The sequence below is a fragment of the Vombatus ursinus genome, unplaced genomic scaffold (assembly GCF_900497805.2).
Source record: "Vombatus ursinus unplaced genomic scaffold, bare-nosed wombat genome assembly UNPS02014818.1, whole genome shotgun sequence".
Lineage (NCBI taxonomy): Eukaryota > Metazoa > Chordata > Mammalia > Diprotodontia > Vombatidae > Vombatus > Vombatus ursinus.
The window spans coordinates 48904528-48924308 of NW_020954596.1; the positions used below are offsets into that span (position 1 = coordinate 48904528).

Sequence of the window (19781 nt, forward strand, 5' to 3'; positions counted from 1 at the left end):
AAGTGACATAATAAAATCTCAGCACCATGAGAGAATCAGAACAGTCCATTACAATAAGATTTGTCTTTTTTTTCTTTACTCTCTGATTTGTTCACCTCATTTTCTTTCTCAATCAGTAGGTTCTGGGTTAAAAGCCAACCTGGATTTGTAGAAGGTATTCTGTAACTAATAAGGGGAAAACTAGAAGAGTAAAACCAATATGGACTATTTCAAAATGATGGTACAATCATGCAAGGTAGTATAAATAAAAGCAATGATTTGATCCTGTTTTTTTAAATGTATTATCAATCTAGATTTGATTATTAAAAAAATAAGCAAGGTGTGAATGACAAAATTAGAATAGGAAAACATGTTTTAAAAAAAAATTACACACTTACCCTGTCATTCATTAGAAGATCTTTCACAATAAAATTTGCTACTACCGATTTCATTGGGGAAGCAAACTGATCTGGTGCTAACATGGAAATATGGCCCAATGAAACTAAAGGGGTTATAAGCTGCTCTGGAACATCAGCATTCAGACTCCTACTGAGAGGCTGGGAAAATAAAATAATAGAAATGAAAATTTAATGGTATTATAACTAACCTTCAGTGCAATGCCTACACACTCTAGTAGAGTATGGAATAAACCAAAATCCACAACAATTTGCTAATATGGATACAGTTTCTTAATGGCAACCAAATAAGAATATGAATAAAAGAAGATTAGTTCTCTTCCCCACTAAAATTTAATAAAACAAAATAAATGCAGAGAAGGCAAAACCTTTAGAAAAATGTTTGACTAAAAGGAATGAAGAGAGATTATAATAGTGGAGAGAAAAAGCTCTTGCCTCATTTAACTGCTTCTGTTCCCTCCAGCATTGCCCAAAATGCCAACACATTCTACTACAACTAGCATATTCTACTGATGGCATAGCTAGAGGAATTCTCACACTGCTGAGACATTTAAAGTAATTTTGACCTTCAGGAAATGTGACTCATTATGCAATAAGCTAAACACATCCAATTCATGGTAGCACATATTGAACTGTTTGGGAGTAAACAAGAAACTAATCCGAGGGTAAGGGGAACTAGGGAACAGGTTTCCCAATGGCATCAATCAGGTCTTTTAAACTGCTGGAAAACAAAGCTAGTCATCTAAATTAGCATTATAGAATTGTGGACTTATCTCTAAAACTACTAAATGACTAGCCTAAATTAAAGATAGCACAGGACACTGCCCCTTGAATAAGCAAGGATTCTATTTAGATCTGCAAAGCAGGCAAACCTCCAAAGCCAATAAAAGTCAACAAACCACAATGCAAAATAAATAAATAAAAACCCTATGAGCTATACATACCTCAAAAATCTGTGCAAGCTGTACTTCTTTATTTGTGAATATGGCATGGATACAATGGACAGCTTGTTTTGCTTGGTGTGGTGTACCTCTCTTTGCTTTTTGATGTAAAATGGGAATTAAGGTGCTGCAAATATTAAAGTAACACTCTTAAAATGTAGTAAGACCATATACTTTAAGCAATTTATTTAACTGAATTTCTGCCATACCTACTTTTAAGCATAATACCCACAGGACCTGAGTCTTCAAAATAATCTGTAGAGGATAAACTATCCTTGACGATTCCTCACCCCCAATAAAACCATGACATTTTAAAAATTTCTCATGAAACACAAGCTACTTAAGGAGCATGGACATAGAGCCAAAATTTTAATTTAAAAATTACTGAACTAGAAGTCCATCCAGAACTTCCTACATAACAAATAGAATGAACACATTTTCTAAGTTGCTGAACAGCCTCCAAAAAATAAAGATAATAAAAACAATTAATTAAAAATTTAACCAGAATTGAATGTCTTATTTCTCTAACTCTTGTTTCTGTTATTTTTATGGTGGCAAAAAAGGATATTTAAATGCATCATTTTTTGAGGAGACTGATTTTAAAATTTTAAAATTCTTTCAAATAACTTTTAAAAATACAAAATTAAATCTTTTACATCAAGTTTACAGCAAGCCTAATTTTTATCTTTGAAACTTCCACCCAATATTTCCTTTAATCAGGATAGATATCTTCAATTCTCTCTACTAATCCTCAACTGTCATCAACTTGAGATTTTTCATCATCTTGGTTGCCTGCTTCTGGATCCTATCCCATGACTGTTCTAAAATGTGCTGCACACAGAACTGAATACAATACTACAGAAGTGTTCTGGCAAAGGTGGAGTGCAGATGGACCATCATCTATTTTATGCTTGAAATCTATTTACCTTTTACTACAGCCCAAGACATGATTAGCTTTCCTGGCTGCTACAGTAATGTAAGTTCACTGAAAGTAGAGATTGTTTCATTTTCTGAATTGGTATCCCTACTGCCTAGCATGATGCCAGATATGTAGCAGATATTTAATAAATGCTTATCAAATTGACTGACTCATACTGAACTCGTAACACAGAAATTCTCAGATCTTTTTCAGAGAAACTGCTGTCTAACTATGACTCCCATTTTATATATGGTAAGTCACTTCTTTGAATTCAAATGTACAATTTTACATTTTTCCTTATTAAATTTCACCTTATTAAAACTGGCTCAATATCCTTGGATGACAAGACTTTTTTGGATATAGTGTGTGAGCCATCCCTCTGACATTGTATCTTCTTGTAAATTTTATAAGTGTATATCTATGCCTCGAGCCAAGTCAGTGACAAAAATGTTAAATAACACAGGAAAAACCACTGATTGAGGAGAAACTCTATTAGACATGTCCTTGCAAACCGATATGAAATCATTAATGACTAATTTTGGGTTCCAGTCATTGAACCAGTTCCTAACCTTTTAATTATACTATTGTCTAACTCACATATCTGCAGCTGGTATAAGAGAACTATGAAACACTTAATCAAATACTTGGCTAAAATCTAGGTAACCTATTATTCGCAATATTCCTATGAACCGCTAGTCTAAAAGTAAAAAGAAATAAGGTTATTTATGCAAATGCCTATTCTTGATGAAGTGATACTGACTTTGATCACCACTTCAGTTTCTTAAACATTTCATTTACCATCTCTTCAATAATACATTCTAGAAATCTGTTGGGAATGAAGTAAAAGCTCACCACCCTAGTTTGTAGATTATACTCATTTCCCTTTTTTGAAAACAGGGACATTTACCCTTCTCTAGTCCTGGAGACTGTTTCTTATTGTCCATGATCGTTTAGATTATCATTGAGAAGAGGTCAGCAATAACATCTACTAGTTCTTTCAGTCCTCAAGATGTAGTTCATCTGGTTCATGTGTCTTGAACTGATCAAATGCAAGGTACTCTTATTTTGGTTCTCAAATTCCCCATTAGCTATTTTGGTTCTTTCATTCCTAGGCAAAGGTCATACTTTGTGGCAGAGAAAACATAAGCCATATAAGAATTGAATCACTGTACTTCCATGTGTCACTGGTCATCATTGTTCAATAGTGATCTTATTTCTTCACTAATCCTTCTCTACTCCTCAATACAGCTTAAAAAACATCAAAAGCAAACTATAATCTCCCTAGTTCTTTCTAAGTATACAGAGAGGAAATTTGTGCTGGATAGGGAAGATTTTTGAGGACAATGAGGGATTTATTTTCAGGCTACAAGAAACAGGAAAATGTACCAAATATTTAGACAAAATAGTAAGCATTATTTTCAATGAACAACAACAACAAAAAATAACAACAAGGATGAAGCTGTTGGACCATTTTCTCAACTCTACAAAATATTTATGAGGATAATCTACATATGTGTGTAGATTACTGTTGATGAATATATGAAGTAGGCTATGATCAGATCAGGCAGGCTTTTGCAAATGCTACTCTGTAACAGACTACATATTTAGAGTAACTCACTGATGATGCTTACTCTTCGTTGTCTCCATTCGTTTGCACTGGCTGCCAGGCTATACCTGGAATGTGCTCTACCCTCACTTCCACTTCACAGAATCCCTCTCTTCTCTTCCTTTAAGCTGTGGCTCAAGTTCCATTTTCCACATACATTCTTTCCTGGTCTTCTCAACTGCTAGTGCCCACTCTTTCAAGTTGCCTTGTATTTAAATGCCTTATATTTATTCTCCTTATTTCACGTATATTTATGTACATCTTTGCAATTTCACCCAGCAGAATATAAGCTTGCAGTGAGTGGAGGCTGTTTCATTTACTGTATTTGTATTCCAGAGCATGTCATGGTACCTGTCACATAGTAGGCACTTATTAAATGCTATCACAGATCAGTGATTGATTTGCCAGATCTTACTGATTCTACTTCTCTCACATCACACCCTTTTCTCTATTCTTCTTTCACACAATAATCACCCTAGTTCAGGCCCTCATCACTTGTCCCCCAGCCTACTACATAAGCCTCCAAATTTCTCTCCACATAGACTCTTGTCCCTCATCAATCCATCTTCCACACAGCTGCCATGTTGATATTGTTAGAGTGCTGGTCCAAACACATTAACTCTCTTATTGAAGAAGCTCCAGTGTTTTCATGTTGACTATAGAATATATAAATTCCTCTGTATGGTATTTAACACCTTTAACAATGTGGTTCCAGCCTATCGTTCCTGCTCCAAAGGATTGAGCATTAGTGTTACATTCCAGCTCTAACACTCACTACACTTCGTTCATGGCCAACATGTTTATAGTGTCTAAGTCTTAAATTCCTCATAATTTGTAAACAATGCTTGGACTAACCATTTCGCAGGATTATTTTAAAGAAAACATTTTGAAAAGCTCAAAACACTATGTAAATGTGAATCACCTTAGTATTTATGAAATATGACAGCCTGTGGAAACCCTGGGATGAATAATATGGGCATTTGATGCTGTTTAATTAAAGTTCTTTATAAAATGTTTTTTATGCAATTGTTCAAGAAATTACTATTACAATTATTTCTCTCGTTTATTTCTAAAATATGAATGTGAGTGACAATTGTTAAGCCTTGAATGCATGATAATGAAGAATAGAGCACATTCCAAATGTATGGATAAATAAAAGTCTAATTTGTAAAAACCTGTTAACTTATTATTTTTTCTGGCTAGTTAGCTTTTGATGCAAGTGGTAACTGACAGTTAAGTAGCAAAAGGAAAGAAAGAAATCTGCTAAATAACTGAGGCTAACCTACTGTATACATTCATGTGTAGAAAAATGGGAGAAGACAATAAGTAAAATCATGATTCAGTCATATGTTAGCAGTAAAGCTTTAGGATACCATATAAAGAAAGCAACTCACGATCTTATTTGTGGAAGGTCTGTTTCTATTTTGTGTCCTGTATTCCTAAAAATCTGTATGGCGGCTTCTGCTACTTTGTCATCTTCCATTCTGAGGCACTGCAGCAGGGACTCATATGTCTCTGCTGAGTGAAACGAGGTAGGATGTGTGAAAGATAGAACCTGTATGACAGACATAATGCTTTATGAGCATGGACAATAATAAAAATCCAAAAAAAAAATGTATTCCACAGCAGAGAAGATAAAAACTAAACAATTTGCTTAATTTTTAGCAGTAACTTTAACAATACTGATATTCAGATAACTCAAGTGGTGACATTTTGAAATGGGAAGGATGTTAACTGTAATATAACCTCTCAAATTCATGTACTTGAATCAAGGCAGGTAAAGATATAGTATAGCATTATTTTTTTTGCCTGCAATGAAGAAACTTAAATGGATAAAATAACTTCTTAATTTGCACATTTGTATCTCTCGTGCCTAGCACAACGCTTGCCTTTCACATAGTAAGCACTTAATGAAAGCTGCTTCTTTATCACCAATATCACCACCACCATCATCACCACCACCCAAGGAAAACACCCATGTAGTGTACAGAGTGCTGGACATGAAATGAATCTATATGCTGCCTCTTGACACTTACTAGCTGAATGACCATAGGTAAGTAATTCAACTTACCTTCATCTTAGTTGAATTATCTGTTAAATGGAGATAAAACCAGCAGAACCAACCTCTCAGGATTGTTTTGAAATACAAATGAGTTAATATGAGTAGAGTACTTTACAAATATTAAAGCACAATTTATGTGCCAGTTACCTTTAACTCTTAATCTGATATTAAACTTTTAAATATTTTAATTTTAATTCAAAAAAGATAAAATGCCACTGGATGTCTAATCAGCTATATATAAAAGAGCAGTGTTTGAAAAACCTGCAGATGATTAAATTTAGGAAAGGATTAGTTATTTAACAAAGGAATTTGGAAAAGTGGTTGTCATTTGGATAAGAAATAGATTTACAGGGGTAGCTAGGTGGAGCAGTGGATAGAGCTCTGGCTTTGGAGTCAGAAGGACCTGAGTTCAAATCTGCCCCTCAGACACTTGATACTTACTCTGTGTGACTCTGGGCAAGTCACTTAACCCCAATTGCCTCACCCCCCCCCCCAAAAAAAAGAAAAAAGAAAAAAGAAAAAAAGAAAAAAAAAAGAAATAGATTTAGGACTAATTCTTATACTAGCTGAATCAGTGAATTTCAGTGGGATGATACAATTAAGCATTAAGAAAAAAACTATGAAAAATACAAGATGGAATAATGGATGCATTTCAACTGTGGAATATTACCAATCAATCCTTGCCCTATCTCTCCCCATTCAACAAACAGAAGGAATTATTAGAAATGGAACAGATTTGCTTAACTGTATTAAAAAATTGAATTTTTGCACAATTTTAAATTTTGCACAAGAAATCAGCAGAAGAAAAAAAAACTTGACATCTAAAATACCTAAAAAAAATGTTTAAAAAAATCCATGAAAGTATTTCTCAGCCAATATATAATAAAGCATCAAAAGAGAGGAACAGATAATTTCCAAATGCTGAAACAAATAGTTAATTTAAGATTCTGAGCCTCACAAATAATCAAAGTGATGATAAGTCAAATAACTCTGAGTTACCACTTCACATTCCCCAACCTGGCAAAAATGAATAAAAGCAATAAACCTCAATCCTGAAATAGGAACAGTTTGCTGCTGGCTGAATTGAAAACTTATTGAATATCTTTGACCCAATAATTTCTTTGTTGCCTGAAGGTATTAATGAAACAAAAAAGTAGAAGCGGCAACTGCTCCAGGGAGGCCTTCAGAACCAAACAAGGTTTTAGAGCTTGGAGAGTCAATGATAAAGAAGTAGTTTTTCTGGGGAAAATTCTTTCTGAGATCTGTTCAAAGATATTACAGCACCAATACAAATAAATTTTTAAAAGACCTCAGAAATTATCTAAATGTCCTAACAAAGGGAGAATAGTTAACCAAAATTGTGGTATGTTGTTGTAATGTTAGTTATAATGTAATGAAGATTACTGAGTGCAAGGAATATAAAGAAAGCTGGAAATTCCTTTATGAAGTAATAAATATAAAGTGAAAAAAGCAGAACAAGAATAAAGTAGAATACACATGAATTTCAACCATACTAGACTAAACAAACAAAGAATCCTGATGGAAACTTAGGGATTGACAGAAAAGTTCTGACATTTTAAATGCTAAAAATAATTTAAAATAATTCCAAAGTTAGTTTAATTATATTGATATTCATGATAATGCTTTAATAAGTCACAATGGTACTACTAAAATGATAGATCTCAAAATGACTACAGATAAGAATTATGAATATTAATACTATTATGAATAGCCTCCCTTTCTAATATTATTTTAATAAGCTTTCATATACTAAAACCAGCTTGTAACTAAATTTATTTTACACAACTTTACTGTTGCATATGTATACATCTTCTCACTGAAGATATTGGTTATCTTAGACCACAAGAGATAATCCAACTCTGCCTGAACACATTCTGTATAATGCTCTAGGCATTATACAATTATCTTCCCAAACAAATTATAAACTCCTAAAGGGGACTGACCATATATTTCACATCTTTCTGAGCAGCTAATCTGGTATACTGTGAATCAGCAGACACTTAATAAAGAGTAAAAAGCTTTTCAGTTTCCCAATCGCCATCTCACCACAAATAGCCCTGGGACGAGTTAATTACTTGTCATTCCTGTTGAGAGTCAATGTGCAATGAAGAGAAGATAGGGGAACAGGTGATCCCTTCCGAACAAGCCTAATTATCAAGCTATCTGGAAAAGAAAAGTAAGTGTGGGAACTTTTACAGTCATTGACGTAAAAACTTCAAGTAGCTGACTAAAAGGCCTATAAACTTGAGCCCTGATTTTTACAAGTTATGATAACCTTTTTAGAATTGGCTGATATTGTGAGAGAACAGAACGATGGTGAAACATGGTGAAGTCTAAACACCTGTTTTTTCTATTCTTCTCTAGGACTTCTTACAGCAAACTGTTACTGTTATATTTCTGCAGCCTCAAAAATAACTTTTTTCTCTTCTCCACAGAAACAAAAATTAAGCATTTCTGCTGCCCCATGAAGTATATTTAATATCTTCAAAGATATTCAGCTATCTCCTTGATACACAAGGGTGCATAATGTAAGTTAGTTCATAGGCTTCATGTGCATGTACATCACAATTTATGGATTTTGTTGACTAAATTGTACAGCTAGTTCTTGTTCCTACAAATGTAGAAAAGATAAAATTTTTAAAAAAGCAGTCTTGGTACAAATGATCTCTTCTGCAAGGCTACAGTCATCTAGAGGGCAAGGAATATCTTAATTTATTTCTGTGGCTTTCAAGATGCCTTGCACATTGGTAGGTGTTTAATAAAAATTAAAATTTGCAAGTCAGAAATAAAACCAAACTCTTAAAAAAAAAAGCCAACTTTTAAAAATGAATAAAAAGTTTAAAAATTTTCTAAAAAGTTGACTTGAGAGGACTTATTGCAAAATCAACTGGATAGTTTTTCACTAAGCAATGATTTAGGGTTATATGAGTAAGTTTATGATGCTTAGGGTCAAATACAGTATTTGGCACAAAGTAGGAATTTAATAAATATTGATTGATATAGAAAAATGGGACAAGAAATTAGAAATAACCTATGGGGTTAAAATTTATTCATAAAACATCTGTTCTTACAATATTAAAATATAATTTGAGATTCTGACTAATCAAATATTTCAAAATTATCTTTCAACAACATATCAAATTATGACAATGAAGTGGGTTAAAAAGGCCTGAAATTCTAGATCCCTTTAGGATTAAAAGGCATCAAAGAGAAAACTAAATTAAAATTAATCAGAAAACCCGAAAAAAAAAAAAAAAGAAATCTTCTGTATATATTCAATATATTTAATAAATACCACCATGACCTCGGTAAATGTGAAAAACACTGGTAAAAACTGCTTTACCATCAAAAAAATTGGTGCTTATGAAACCATCTACTTTTATACCTTCCATTTATATTTTTAGCCAGTATTCTGAGTATTCTTTTTTACCCATGATACACAACTTGCCAATTTCTTGGCAAATCTTACACAACTTGCCAACCTCTTGTCACACCTCCTAAAATCACCCCACAAACCAAAACTGGTTTAAATGACTCCAACCAACGAGTAGTCAGTCACTAATGATCTGATATCAATTTGGAAGCAGTTTTAGTGGAAGGCCCCAGGAACTGATGCTGGCCCCTATGTTACTTTACATTATCTGACAATGACTTAAGTAAAGTCAAAGATAGCCTCGTTATCACTTTTGGAGATGTCACAAATCTGGGAGGGTATATGTAACATGATCACTACCTCTGAAAATGTTTACTAACAAAGTCCAAAAAAACCAAACAAACAAAAAAAACCCAAAACTCAGAATAGGTTAGAATGTAAGACCAAATAAAATAATGAGTTTTAAAGGTCTGCTTAAGAAGCTATTTAAAAAATACAGGATAAAGGAGGTATAACAATACAACAGTTTGTATGAAAAATATCGGAGGAGGAAGGATTAGTGAACTGCAAGTTCACCATAGGTCAACAGGTTGCTATGGAAAAAAAAAAAGGTAACTTACTACTTGACTATTAAATGTAGCAATACATCCAGAACAAGGGAGGTCTTGCTGTTCTTTGCCCTCATCTAGTATGTAGATGCTATAGTTTGGGAAGGACAATGACAAGCCTTATTAGGTCCAGGAAGACAGTCAGGATAGTGATAGGGCTGGATACCATACCATACAAAGATATGCTGAAAAAACTAGGGATACTTCCTTTGGAATGAAATATGGATTATGGAGTACATGATGAACATCTTTAACCATTTGAAGGATTGTTATCTCTATAGATAAACAACATCTTAATCATCATACAATCCCACAGCCATACCCCATAAGAAGAGAAAGGATATTGTCCACCAACTGGAGAGTGGCTGAACAAACTGTAATATATGAATGCGAAGGAATATTTCTGTGTCTTAAGAAATTAGAAAAAGGATGGAATCAGAAAAATCTTGGAGGGCTTGTATGGATTGATGCAGAGTGAAATGAGTAGAAAAAGAACAATTTTTATGATTATATAATATAAAGGAAAACTGCTTTGAAAGAAATAAGAATGCTGATCAATGCAATGACCTGTCATGATTCTGGAAGATGGGGCACACTTCCTATCACCTGGCAGAGAGATGAAGAATGAGACATACATTTATACACATGACTAATGTGTGTATTTTTTTTTTCTTAACCATACTTGTTATGAGAGGGCTTTTTTATGGTGTTGTGAGAATTAAGGAGATAGTGGGAAGAGGGGAGTGACAGTAATATAAAAGAGAAAAGAAAGATTAGAACTATCAATGAAATAGAAATGTCAATGAAATATTTTAAAATACACAGAAGACAGCAGAAAAATTGTTAGGAAGGAGATAAGCAGGGCAGTGTTGGAACTACCATTTCAAATTTAATATATATTTTAAAAACCAAGCTGTGCAAGAACAGATTCACAGTGTCACATAAAAAGAGAAATATGTGAAGGCACCTCAATCAGTTTCTTTGGAGGGTGCTATGGAAGTGGAATACTGCATAAAATTTATATGTCAGACTTTTTAGATATAATAATTAATTTTGCTAAATGACTTTTCCTCTTCTTTTTTATTCTTTGATACATGATTCTCTGGAGAGAGGGTAGATGGTTCTATTATGAAATATAGGTTATATAAAAACAAAGATAACAATAAAATCTATTTTTCAAATAAAAAAAGAAAATCAGACAGTAAAGTAACTGGTTACTTAAGAAGATGTGGAATATATAGTGTTAATGTTGAAAAGTTGTGTTTCATATATTTATAAACCTACAGTTCCAGCAATCATCTATCACTTGTACAAGTCTAATATTTGCAAATAGTAAATAGACATTTCTGCAACTGGACCTATGATTTCACGGGTATAAGGAACTCCCAGTTAAAGAAACTCTTCCATCTCTCCAACTTAGTCTCTGAAAGCAGCAACATGAAAAATTGAGAAATAAAGTCACTCACCCAGGATAACAAAATCAGTATGTGACAGAGGTGAGACAAAGCCACTATGCTGTACTGCTCTTGGATATCCAATAACTTAAAACTCAATTTGTCAAAAATCAAACTCATTACCTTCCCCACTCCCTAACTTGCTCTTACTGTTTTTCCTCCATTATTTCTTTAGTGTTTTTTGGTATAGTAAAGAGTACTGAATATGGAGTCAGAAGACCACGGTCTGAACATTGCCTTAAACCATTATGAGTTATAATATCATAAGTTTGTCAGTTTCCTCATTTATAAAATGGAAATGATAATAACTTAGCAGCTGCCTCAAAGAGTTATTGAGAGAAAAGCTCTTACTACATCTTAAGTCACTAGGTACTCCAAAGTACCTAGGTTTATAATCTTGCTATATTTGCATACTCTCCCTTTAGATCCTATTTCTTGTGTCTACAAATTTTGTCTATTTCTTCCTTTAAAATGTTTCTCATGTCTCTCACAATCCCCTTACTGCTGTGACTACCTTAATGAAGGTCTACAGCATTTTATGCAGGGGTTATTGCCACAGTTGCCTAACTATGCTTTCTGTCTCCATTTTCTCTGCACTCTATGTCAACCTACACATCACTGACAAATTACTCTTAATAAAACCCATCATACTTGACTAAGAATTGTTCAAAAGCATTCTATCTGGTGCCGTCAGGCTCTAAGTCCAAATGCCTGAGCACTGTACAGCAGATGTTACAGAAGTTATACAATGCCTTTCTTTCCCATTTCCATCCTATTAATCCCTAATAACAAACCTTTCCTCTTGACAGCATAGTCTCCTCACTTTCCAGAACAAGAAATGTTCATTCCCACATCTAACCTTTCTGTAGCTACAGTTAATTTTTCTCTGTTGATCAAATTTTTATTCGTTCTTTAAGACTGGATTAGTCATACTTTCTCCATTAAGACTTGCTGGTCATTTTAGCTTACCATGATCTGTCAGTTCTTTGATTTTGTTTAGTATTTACTGACTAATGAAATATTATTACTTGTATTTATATTTCCCATGTGTTTATTCTTAACTATTAAATATATTATTAACTCTTCTTATATTTCCAATTAACTTCTTGGCAAGCAAAAATCAGTCTTTAAATTCGCTTTAAATCACCCATGGCAACAAGTAGAACTTTTATTACTTGGAATAAACACTATATAAATGCCTGCCAATATTACTTGTTTATAGCACCTCCTCAACATGAAACAATGAATTTGATTCCACTATGACTGTTACCAATGGATGGGAGCAAAATTCACAATAAAAATACCTTAAGTAGTTCAAGTCCTGCACGAATGGCTGTATCTGGACTCACACCCTCCTCTTCATCATCAGCAGTTCCCTCTATTGACTTGTTCATCAGCTTCACTAGTGCACTATTAAACAAGAAAGTCTAGATTAGTTGCAAGTACCCCCAAAACATTAAAGATAAAGCACTTAACAATCCAAAATTTTAGGCAGATTAAAAAAAATTTATAAGAGCGAATTTTAAAGGCAAAAATAAATCTGTTTCATTTAAATTGGCTGTAAATTTTACAAAATATTCTGCACAAATACTCAACAGACTCTTAAAACTAAATTTCTAACTAAATTAAAAATTAGAGGAAATTATATTTTATAATAATTTAGGTATTTAAATTATAGTGATTAATTTTCTTTCATTTCCTTAGCTTTGTAAACTTGCTTTCTTCAGTTCTATAGTAAAATGCTCTCAAGTCTACATTTCTTATCACTATTTAACTGATGAAAGGCAAGTTAACCTTTATAAAAATGAGACACAGTGAACAAATTTTTCTTAGTTACATGTATAACTTGTTATTAATCCCTAATAACAAGCCTTTCCTCCTGACAGATTGGTTAACTCACTTTCCTGAATGCATACCACAAGGAATTATATTCCAATTTACCTTGGAAAAAATTTTCAGATAATTTTTAACTGAACAGTTTCTTACAAAATTGATCTACTATTCAAGGATTAATGAACTACTTTCGATTAAAATTCAGCAAGAGGCTTTAACATTTTACCTATACGCATGAAACCTAGTGAATTCTTTGATGAGAGAGAGGCTACTATATATACTAAATAAGAGAGACAGAATAGAGGGCCAGGTTTTTAGTCAGGAAGACTTTGATTCAAGTGCTTCTCTGATGCATAAAGGTTGCATTACCATGAGAAAGTGAAATAAATGTGTATTGTTCTAGGTAAGCCTTCAAAATTGAAGTCTAATACAAGTTACTGATATGTATTGGTGTTGGGAGTTTTCATAGGGGGATTTCCTCTTGCTGATGGGATAGTCAAGGCAGACACCTTTTAAAATGAAGAATTTTTCAATCTTATCAGTTGTTTCTTGATAGTTCCTATTTAATGAAGATATCGTTTTCTCTTTGCTTACTTAATTGGTTTTGCTATTTATTTAAACTAAGCAAACTGGTTTTTTTAAAATCATATTTGCTGAATTTTTAGACCGACTCTCTTTTTAAAGAATGTTAGGATTAGTTGCTATGAGTAGATTAAAAAGAAGGTGGTATGATTTATACCTCAGCTTACAACATGGCCTTGGAGATAGCCTTAAACTTTATTTATTCTCACATGAGGTCCCATTACCACAACTGACTAGTGTGCTCATGGGTAGCATTCTAGAACCTTTTGCTTCAAGTGACTGAATCGCTTGTTTTGTTAGTGTCCTTTGGATCAGTTCACTGGATAGTAGATTGGAAAGGTAACCCAATTCACCTTTATTGTCACTGAAGATCAGTAATCGCAAGGAGGAAATTTGGAGCTACGGGTTAGCAGACATTCCAAAGTAGTGGACTAAATGAGCAGGAATGAGGATGGGAAGCTTAAAGAGAAGTTCTCATTATTTACGCTGGGATCCCTTCAAATATGAGGACGCCTGACTACTGAATCTGAAGACCTGGTTTTGAGTCATGGCTCTGAGACCAGAGGTAAGTCATTTTGTTTTTTGAGTCTCCATAGCCTCATGTGCAAAAGACGCATGACAACAACTGTACAGCAACTTCAAAACCTTACAGAGGCGTTCTGTAAACCCTAAAATACTGGAGCGATATGAGCTGATGTCTAGTGTATATTCTGTTCTCACCCATCCAGAATGCTGATGGCTAAATTAAAGATTAGACAACATGTGTTTAAGCCATGCTCCAATGATTATTTCCACATGAGAATACAAGATGGCCTATAAAGTCTCTTCCAAACTTCAAAGTTATAATGAAAACTGAAATCAGATTAAAAGAAAAAAAAGCTTTGATTTTTTTGACTGAAGGGAAAAAAAAATTCATGGTTTGTCTCCTAACCAGGGAGCCTCTGACTTAAAAATTAAAAGGAAAATGAAATAACATGGCTCAAAATCATTTGGAGAAATGTTAACTTAGCTATGGCCTAATTTGTTAAATCAGAATTTCCCTGTCAAAAATAAACCTTGACTAAAATCAGAACTGCATCTAGGGAGATATCTTCCTCAAGCAGTCCACAAATTCTGGATCGGCCCATATAAAAGAGAACTACTCTGTATTAAAGATATGTCCACATTTGTAATTTAGAAGAGAAACAGATCCTTTCTGTTCAGTTTTTGCAAAAGGTTACAGTGTATCCACAGCTGGTCACCAACTCTATAGAACAGAATATTGATAGGCTAACAATGCATCTCCTAGTTTACCTGATGGCTTCTGAGTCAATGTGCACAGGCGCAATTCTTTCCAAAAGAAATTTGACCATCTCAAGGAAAGGATTAGTTGGCTGCTTGGGGTTTGCTAGTTTTCGGGCTATTTCTCTCTGTTAAAAGGAAACAGTCATGTCATAAACGTAAAATCAAACAAGAACTTACCCTATACACCAAAAGCATTTATATCTATAATTCAAATTTAGCAATTATACACAATATAGAGTAAGTCCCTTACTAAATTTCTACTCTGACATGCATGTCCATCATGGCTGGAGGTAACTCTGGCAGGGGGTCTTAAAAAAAGTTTACCTGCTATAATCACAATTAAAAGTCCAATAATTTCCTTACAAGAATAGACATTACAGTTGAATAAATGTAGAAAAAGTTATTTACATATTGGTCTTTTTTCTAAAACTTTTAGCAACCTAAAATAAACAACTAAGATTTTAAAGTCAGAACAGGCCATGCATGGCTGAGTGCTAAAGATACCAGTATTTTAAAAATGTGCTTTGTTTGTAACTATGGAATCAATATAATTCTTGTATTGTTTTAAAGAATATATGGGTTTGTACATAAAATGTATTTGAAAAAGTTACATTAAAGATAAGAACCATTTTTACATTGAAACTAGGCAAAAGAAATTATGCAACTTGGAATAAAAATGTCTAGTATTCTTTGGAAATCAAGCAGTTTAAAAGCATTAATTACTGTATCCCTAATAACATACATTTAAATTTCACAAATTTAAGGTTTACTGGAAACTATGTCTCCTAACCTCTAGCCTCATATTATTATTACTACTCTTATGTGATAGTTACATATTGAATTTATACACTAGCTGTTGTAAGGTAAGTGTATGTATGCATATACAGTCTTTTTTCTCAAGGAACATACAATCTATTTCATTTTCTATAATACAAGAACTTGACAACCACTAACATCAAACATCATAAGCAACATATTTTACTTCTTTATACAAAATACCACAAACTGAATATATAAGATCTGTCCCCTCATATATTATATCATCTCCATTCTGATAAAACAAATACCTTCCTGGAATTGATTCTCAACTCTTTTTTTTTTAGGCAGAGGTAGGGTGGTTAAAGGGATTCAAAGGTACTATATACCAAAGTGATTTTTTGGAACCTGTATAAAATGAGGTTGGAGAATGGAATTGAATACACTCCTTTAGCTTTAGCTCAAGTCTTTACACGGGGAATTTGCTTATTAAGATGGACTACCCTTTTTTCCCATTAGGATACAAAAAAATTTAAACTGTTTAAACTTTAAAATTTAAACTACTAAAAATAAAAACTATTTGCATAGTTTCTACAGGTTGGGATATGAGAAGGGACCAAGGGAATGTTTTCTCTTTTCCTAGATCTCCTTGTACTAGTCTTCCTTAATTATTTTGTGTCTTTCTTTCTTTTCCTTGGCTACAGTAGTAGAAAGACAGCTGTACTTTAAATGAGACATCAGAGTTCAAATCCCACTGATGTGAACCAGATGTGTGGCATCAGGGAAACATACCTGAACTTCAGTTACAATTCCTTCTGGGTTTATAATAATATTCTACATACAAAATAGGAGTGTTGGAAAGAAGGTTATGGAAATTGGAAATATTATTACCTAATAGTGAAGAGTGGTCACCCAATGTCAGGTGTGTTTCTTGAATTCGTTTGATATCATCATAAAGATACCTCTGTTACACATAAGCTGTCCAATAGTCATGCTTTGCTTTTGTGGAACACATGAGCAGCATATTTTTATTTTTCATAATATATTTCTCTGATGCTATCATTTAAACCACTTCTCCTTCACAATTCCTTCGATGCATTGTGTTAACACCTAGCTCATGCCCACCATGTACCTCTTGATTGCCCTTTGGGTTATCCTCAAGGCAGCATGCATTTGTGGATATGACAGTGGACTTGGAGTCAGTAAGAACTGGATTCAAATCCAGCTTCATACACTTAAAATCTGTTTGGCCCTAGGTAACTTGACTTCACTTCCCTGGGCCAGCTTAAGTTTTCTCATCTGGAAAATGATTGTGCTAGACTCAAAGGTTTCTACAGTAGGAGCAACAGCCCAACTCCTCTGCCCATGCAAGCTCGGCTGGTTTTATTTTAAAAGGTATTGAGAGATTATTTGAGACTTGGTTGGCTCAGGGGACTGAAGGCTCAAATTGCTGTCACTGCTTTTTCATCACCCAAGTACAAAGCAGCCCAAAGGAGTTCCAGGGGCTCTGGAGGCTTGGCAGGTGGATAGCAGTGAGTAAGTCAGGCAACCTTTGTTATGCTGAATCAGCTCAAGGTGTCCCTGATGCCTATCCTTTTACTGTCACAGTTAAGTAAATCTCTTTTCTGTTAACTGTTTGATGACTCATAAGTGTCCAGTATATAACCTAAATTAGTAAGGCACTTCCCTGAGTGCAGATCAGCCTAGAACAGCCTCAAAGTTCTCTTCCTGATCTAAATCTATGATGGTATGATATGAAGAATGCCTACTGTGCTAATGTATATTTGCATATGTGTCTTGTCCCTTGATTAATATAGAATTAAGGGAAAATAGTACTTAAAGCATCCCTGACCAAGTATTTGTGTGATCTTGATTATAAGTGGGAGCATATAAGGTATTCAGGACAACAAAATGATAAATTTATCCAACAGTAAATTTCTTCTTCTGATTCTTTTCCCACTGAAATGCTTTAAAAGGTCCTTAATGCTTAACAACAACAACAATGACAAAAACGACAAAAAGTTCTCTTTAGTTATCATCCTTGCAGATACACAGAAACTAAGAGCTCTACAGAGTCCAGGGCCACAGTTCAACATCTTATTTTCTCAAAGAATCTTGGGAAAAGTGCTGAAATAACTCCACAAGTCTCTCACTCCTCATACATGTTACCCACAGCTACCAAGTAATGTTTATGAAGTATAGATCTAATGCCACTCTGGTATCCAATCTGAATTGTCAGAGGAAATTTCCTCCTATAAAAGTTCCTTATACAAATGAAACCACAGCAATATTCCCTTATCTATGTATTTTATGTGAGTAGCAAAATAGCCCATTCCATGTTCAAATCCACCTCTAGAACTCAGAAGCCTAGAATCTGTTTGAACACCAGTGATGACAAAGGCCCCAGCTTATGAAATGTAATAACTCAGATAATTAGAGTTAGATATTTATGTGATCACTGCAAGAAAATACTGCATACAAGCATTCCTAAGAAATAAACTTTTATGAATTGTTCTAGGTAAAGTTAAAGGTAAAAACAATATTGACTAACCACACAGACATCTGCCTGTTTACATGAACATGTAGGGCTGATTAGTAGTTCTAACTGAGACCGAAGTTTTTCATCATCGCCAAGGACCTGATTGAACTTTTTCACAAAATCTTGTGCTTTTCCAGGGTCAGGCAAATTCTCTATAAAATCAAATGAAATTCAAATACTGAATTAGTCATTAATTCAGGTTTGCAAATAAGCACCAATTTAAAAAATATTCCCATATCCCTAGAATTGTATTGGTAATAAAATTATTGAAAAAAAGCATTATGCTTTTGCTTCTTTTCCTTAGATTGACAATCATCTCCAAGAAATAGGTGTTATATGCCTAATTACACTTTAAAATGTATTAAATGTTTCATTTTCCATTAGTCTCACTATATTACTAATATTAATAGTGATCTACCAAGTAAATAGAAACACTTACTTGCTATGGTCATCAGCTTTCCAAACATGGCAGAACTGTTAGCTTCTGACTGAAATAAAACAAAGAATCAGCTATATATATCCAATAGATTTTAATGAGAAAAATAAAACACTCTATTTTGTTAACTCCTGAGAAAATGAAAGTGAATTTTACCCCAACTACCCCGGGACAAAACATTAATATCAGTGTATAGACTCTAATCATCTACTTTTTAAGAGAAAATTCAAAGTGATGAAATGGAAAAGAATATAACAGTCACCTTTTTGTGATATGTTCTAATTAAATGTTCCTAAAACCAATTTGGGACAGCTAGATGGCTCAGTGGACAGAGCACTGGGCCTGGAGTCAGGAAAACCTGAGTTCAAATCTGGCCTCAGACATTTACTAACTGTGTAACCCTGGGAAAATCACTTCAGTTCTGTCTGCCTCAATCCACTGGAGAAGGAAATGGCAAACTAATCCAATATCCTTGCCAAGAAAACCCCATGGACAGTGTAGTCAGACAGAGCTAATGACTAAACAGCAACAAAAACACAATTCCAGTGGAGAAATAATGAGAATGGATTATGATAGTTAACTCAGGACACTTTGGAATGTTGGAAGAACAGAAAATAAAGAAACAGAGACTAAGCAGTTAATTAACTTTCAAATAAATGACAACTTAGAAAGAAACAATATTTAAACCATAAAATAATTAGCAAAGCTTATTGCTCAACTATGTGCTACAGAAAATATGCAACTCACTGGAAAGGAGAAAGCAGTCTTATTAACGTTCTACTTATAATTTCTATCCTCCCCCTAAAATGTTATGTATTTTGTTAATGTAAAGAAAAACATATATTGCTTTTAAAGCATTTACAATGTTGCAATTGGAATCAGATGCTTTTAGAGTATTTTCTTAATGGAAAAAAAACATCATCTGCTCTTTAGAAAGAGCACTATAGCACATCTCAAATGGTGCAACAAAGT

General features: G+C 33.7%; 1 protein-coding gene across 2 annotated transcripts in view; it reads right to left on the reverse strand.

The window, feature by feature from the left end:
• The window catches only part of PDS5A (PDS5 cohesin associated factor A), a 147328-nt gene that overhangs the window by 35954 nt on the left and 91593 nt on the right, over nucleotides 1–19781 (reverse strand). For both annotated transcript variants that reach the window (XM_027836150.1, XM_027836151.1), the window contains exons 15-21: nucleotides 18813–18861; nucleotides 18386–18525; nucleotides 15088–15203; nucleotides 12684–12789; nucleotides 5256–5416; nucleotides 1340–1463; nucleotides 378–536 (exon numbers count right to left, since the gene is read on the reverse strand). In XM_027836150.1, the coding sequence (XP_027691951.1) occupies nucleotides 378–536; nucleotides 1340–1463; nucleotides 5256–5416; nucleotides 12684–12789; nucleotides 15088–15203; nucleotides 18386–18525; nucleotides 18813–18861 (855 nt within the window). The remainder of the gene's footprint in view (nucleotides 1–377; nucleotides 537–1339; nucleotides 1464–5255; nucleotides 5417–12683; nucleotides 12790–15087; nucleotides 15204–18385; nucleotides 18526–18812; nucleotides 18862–19781) is intronic.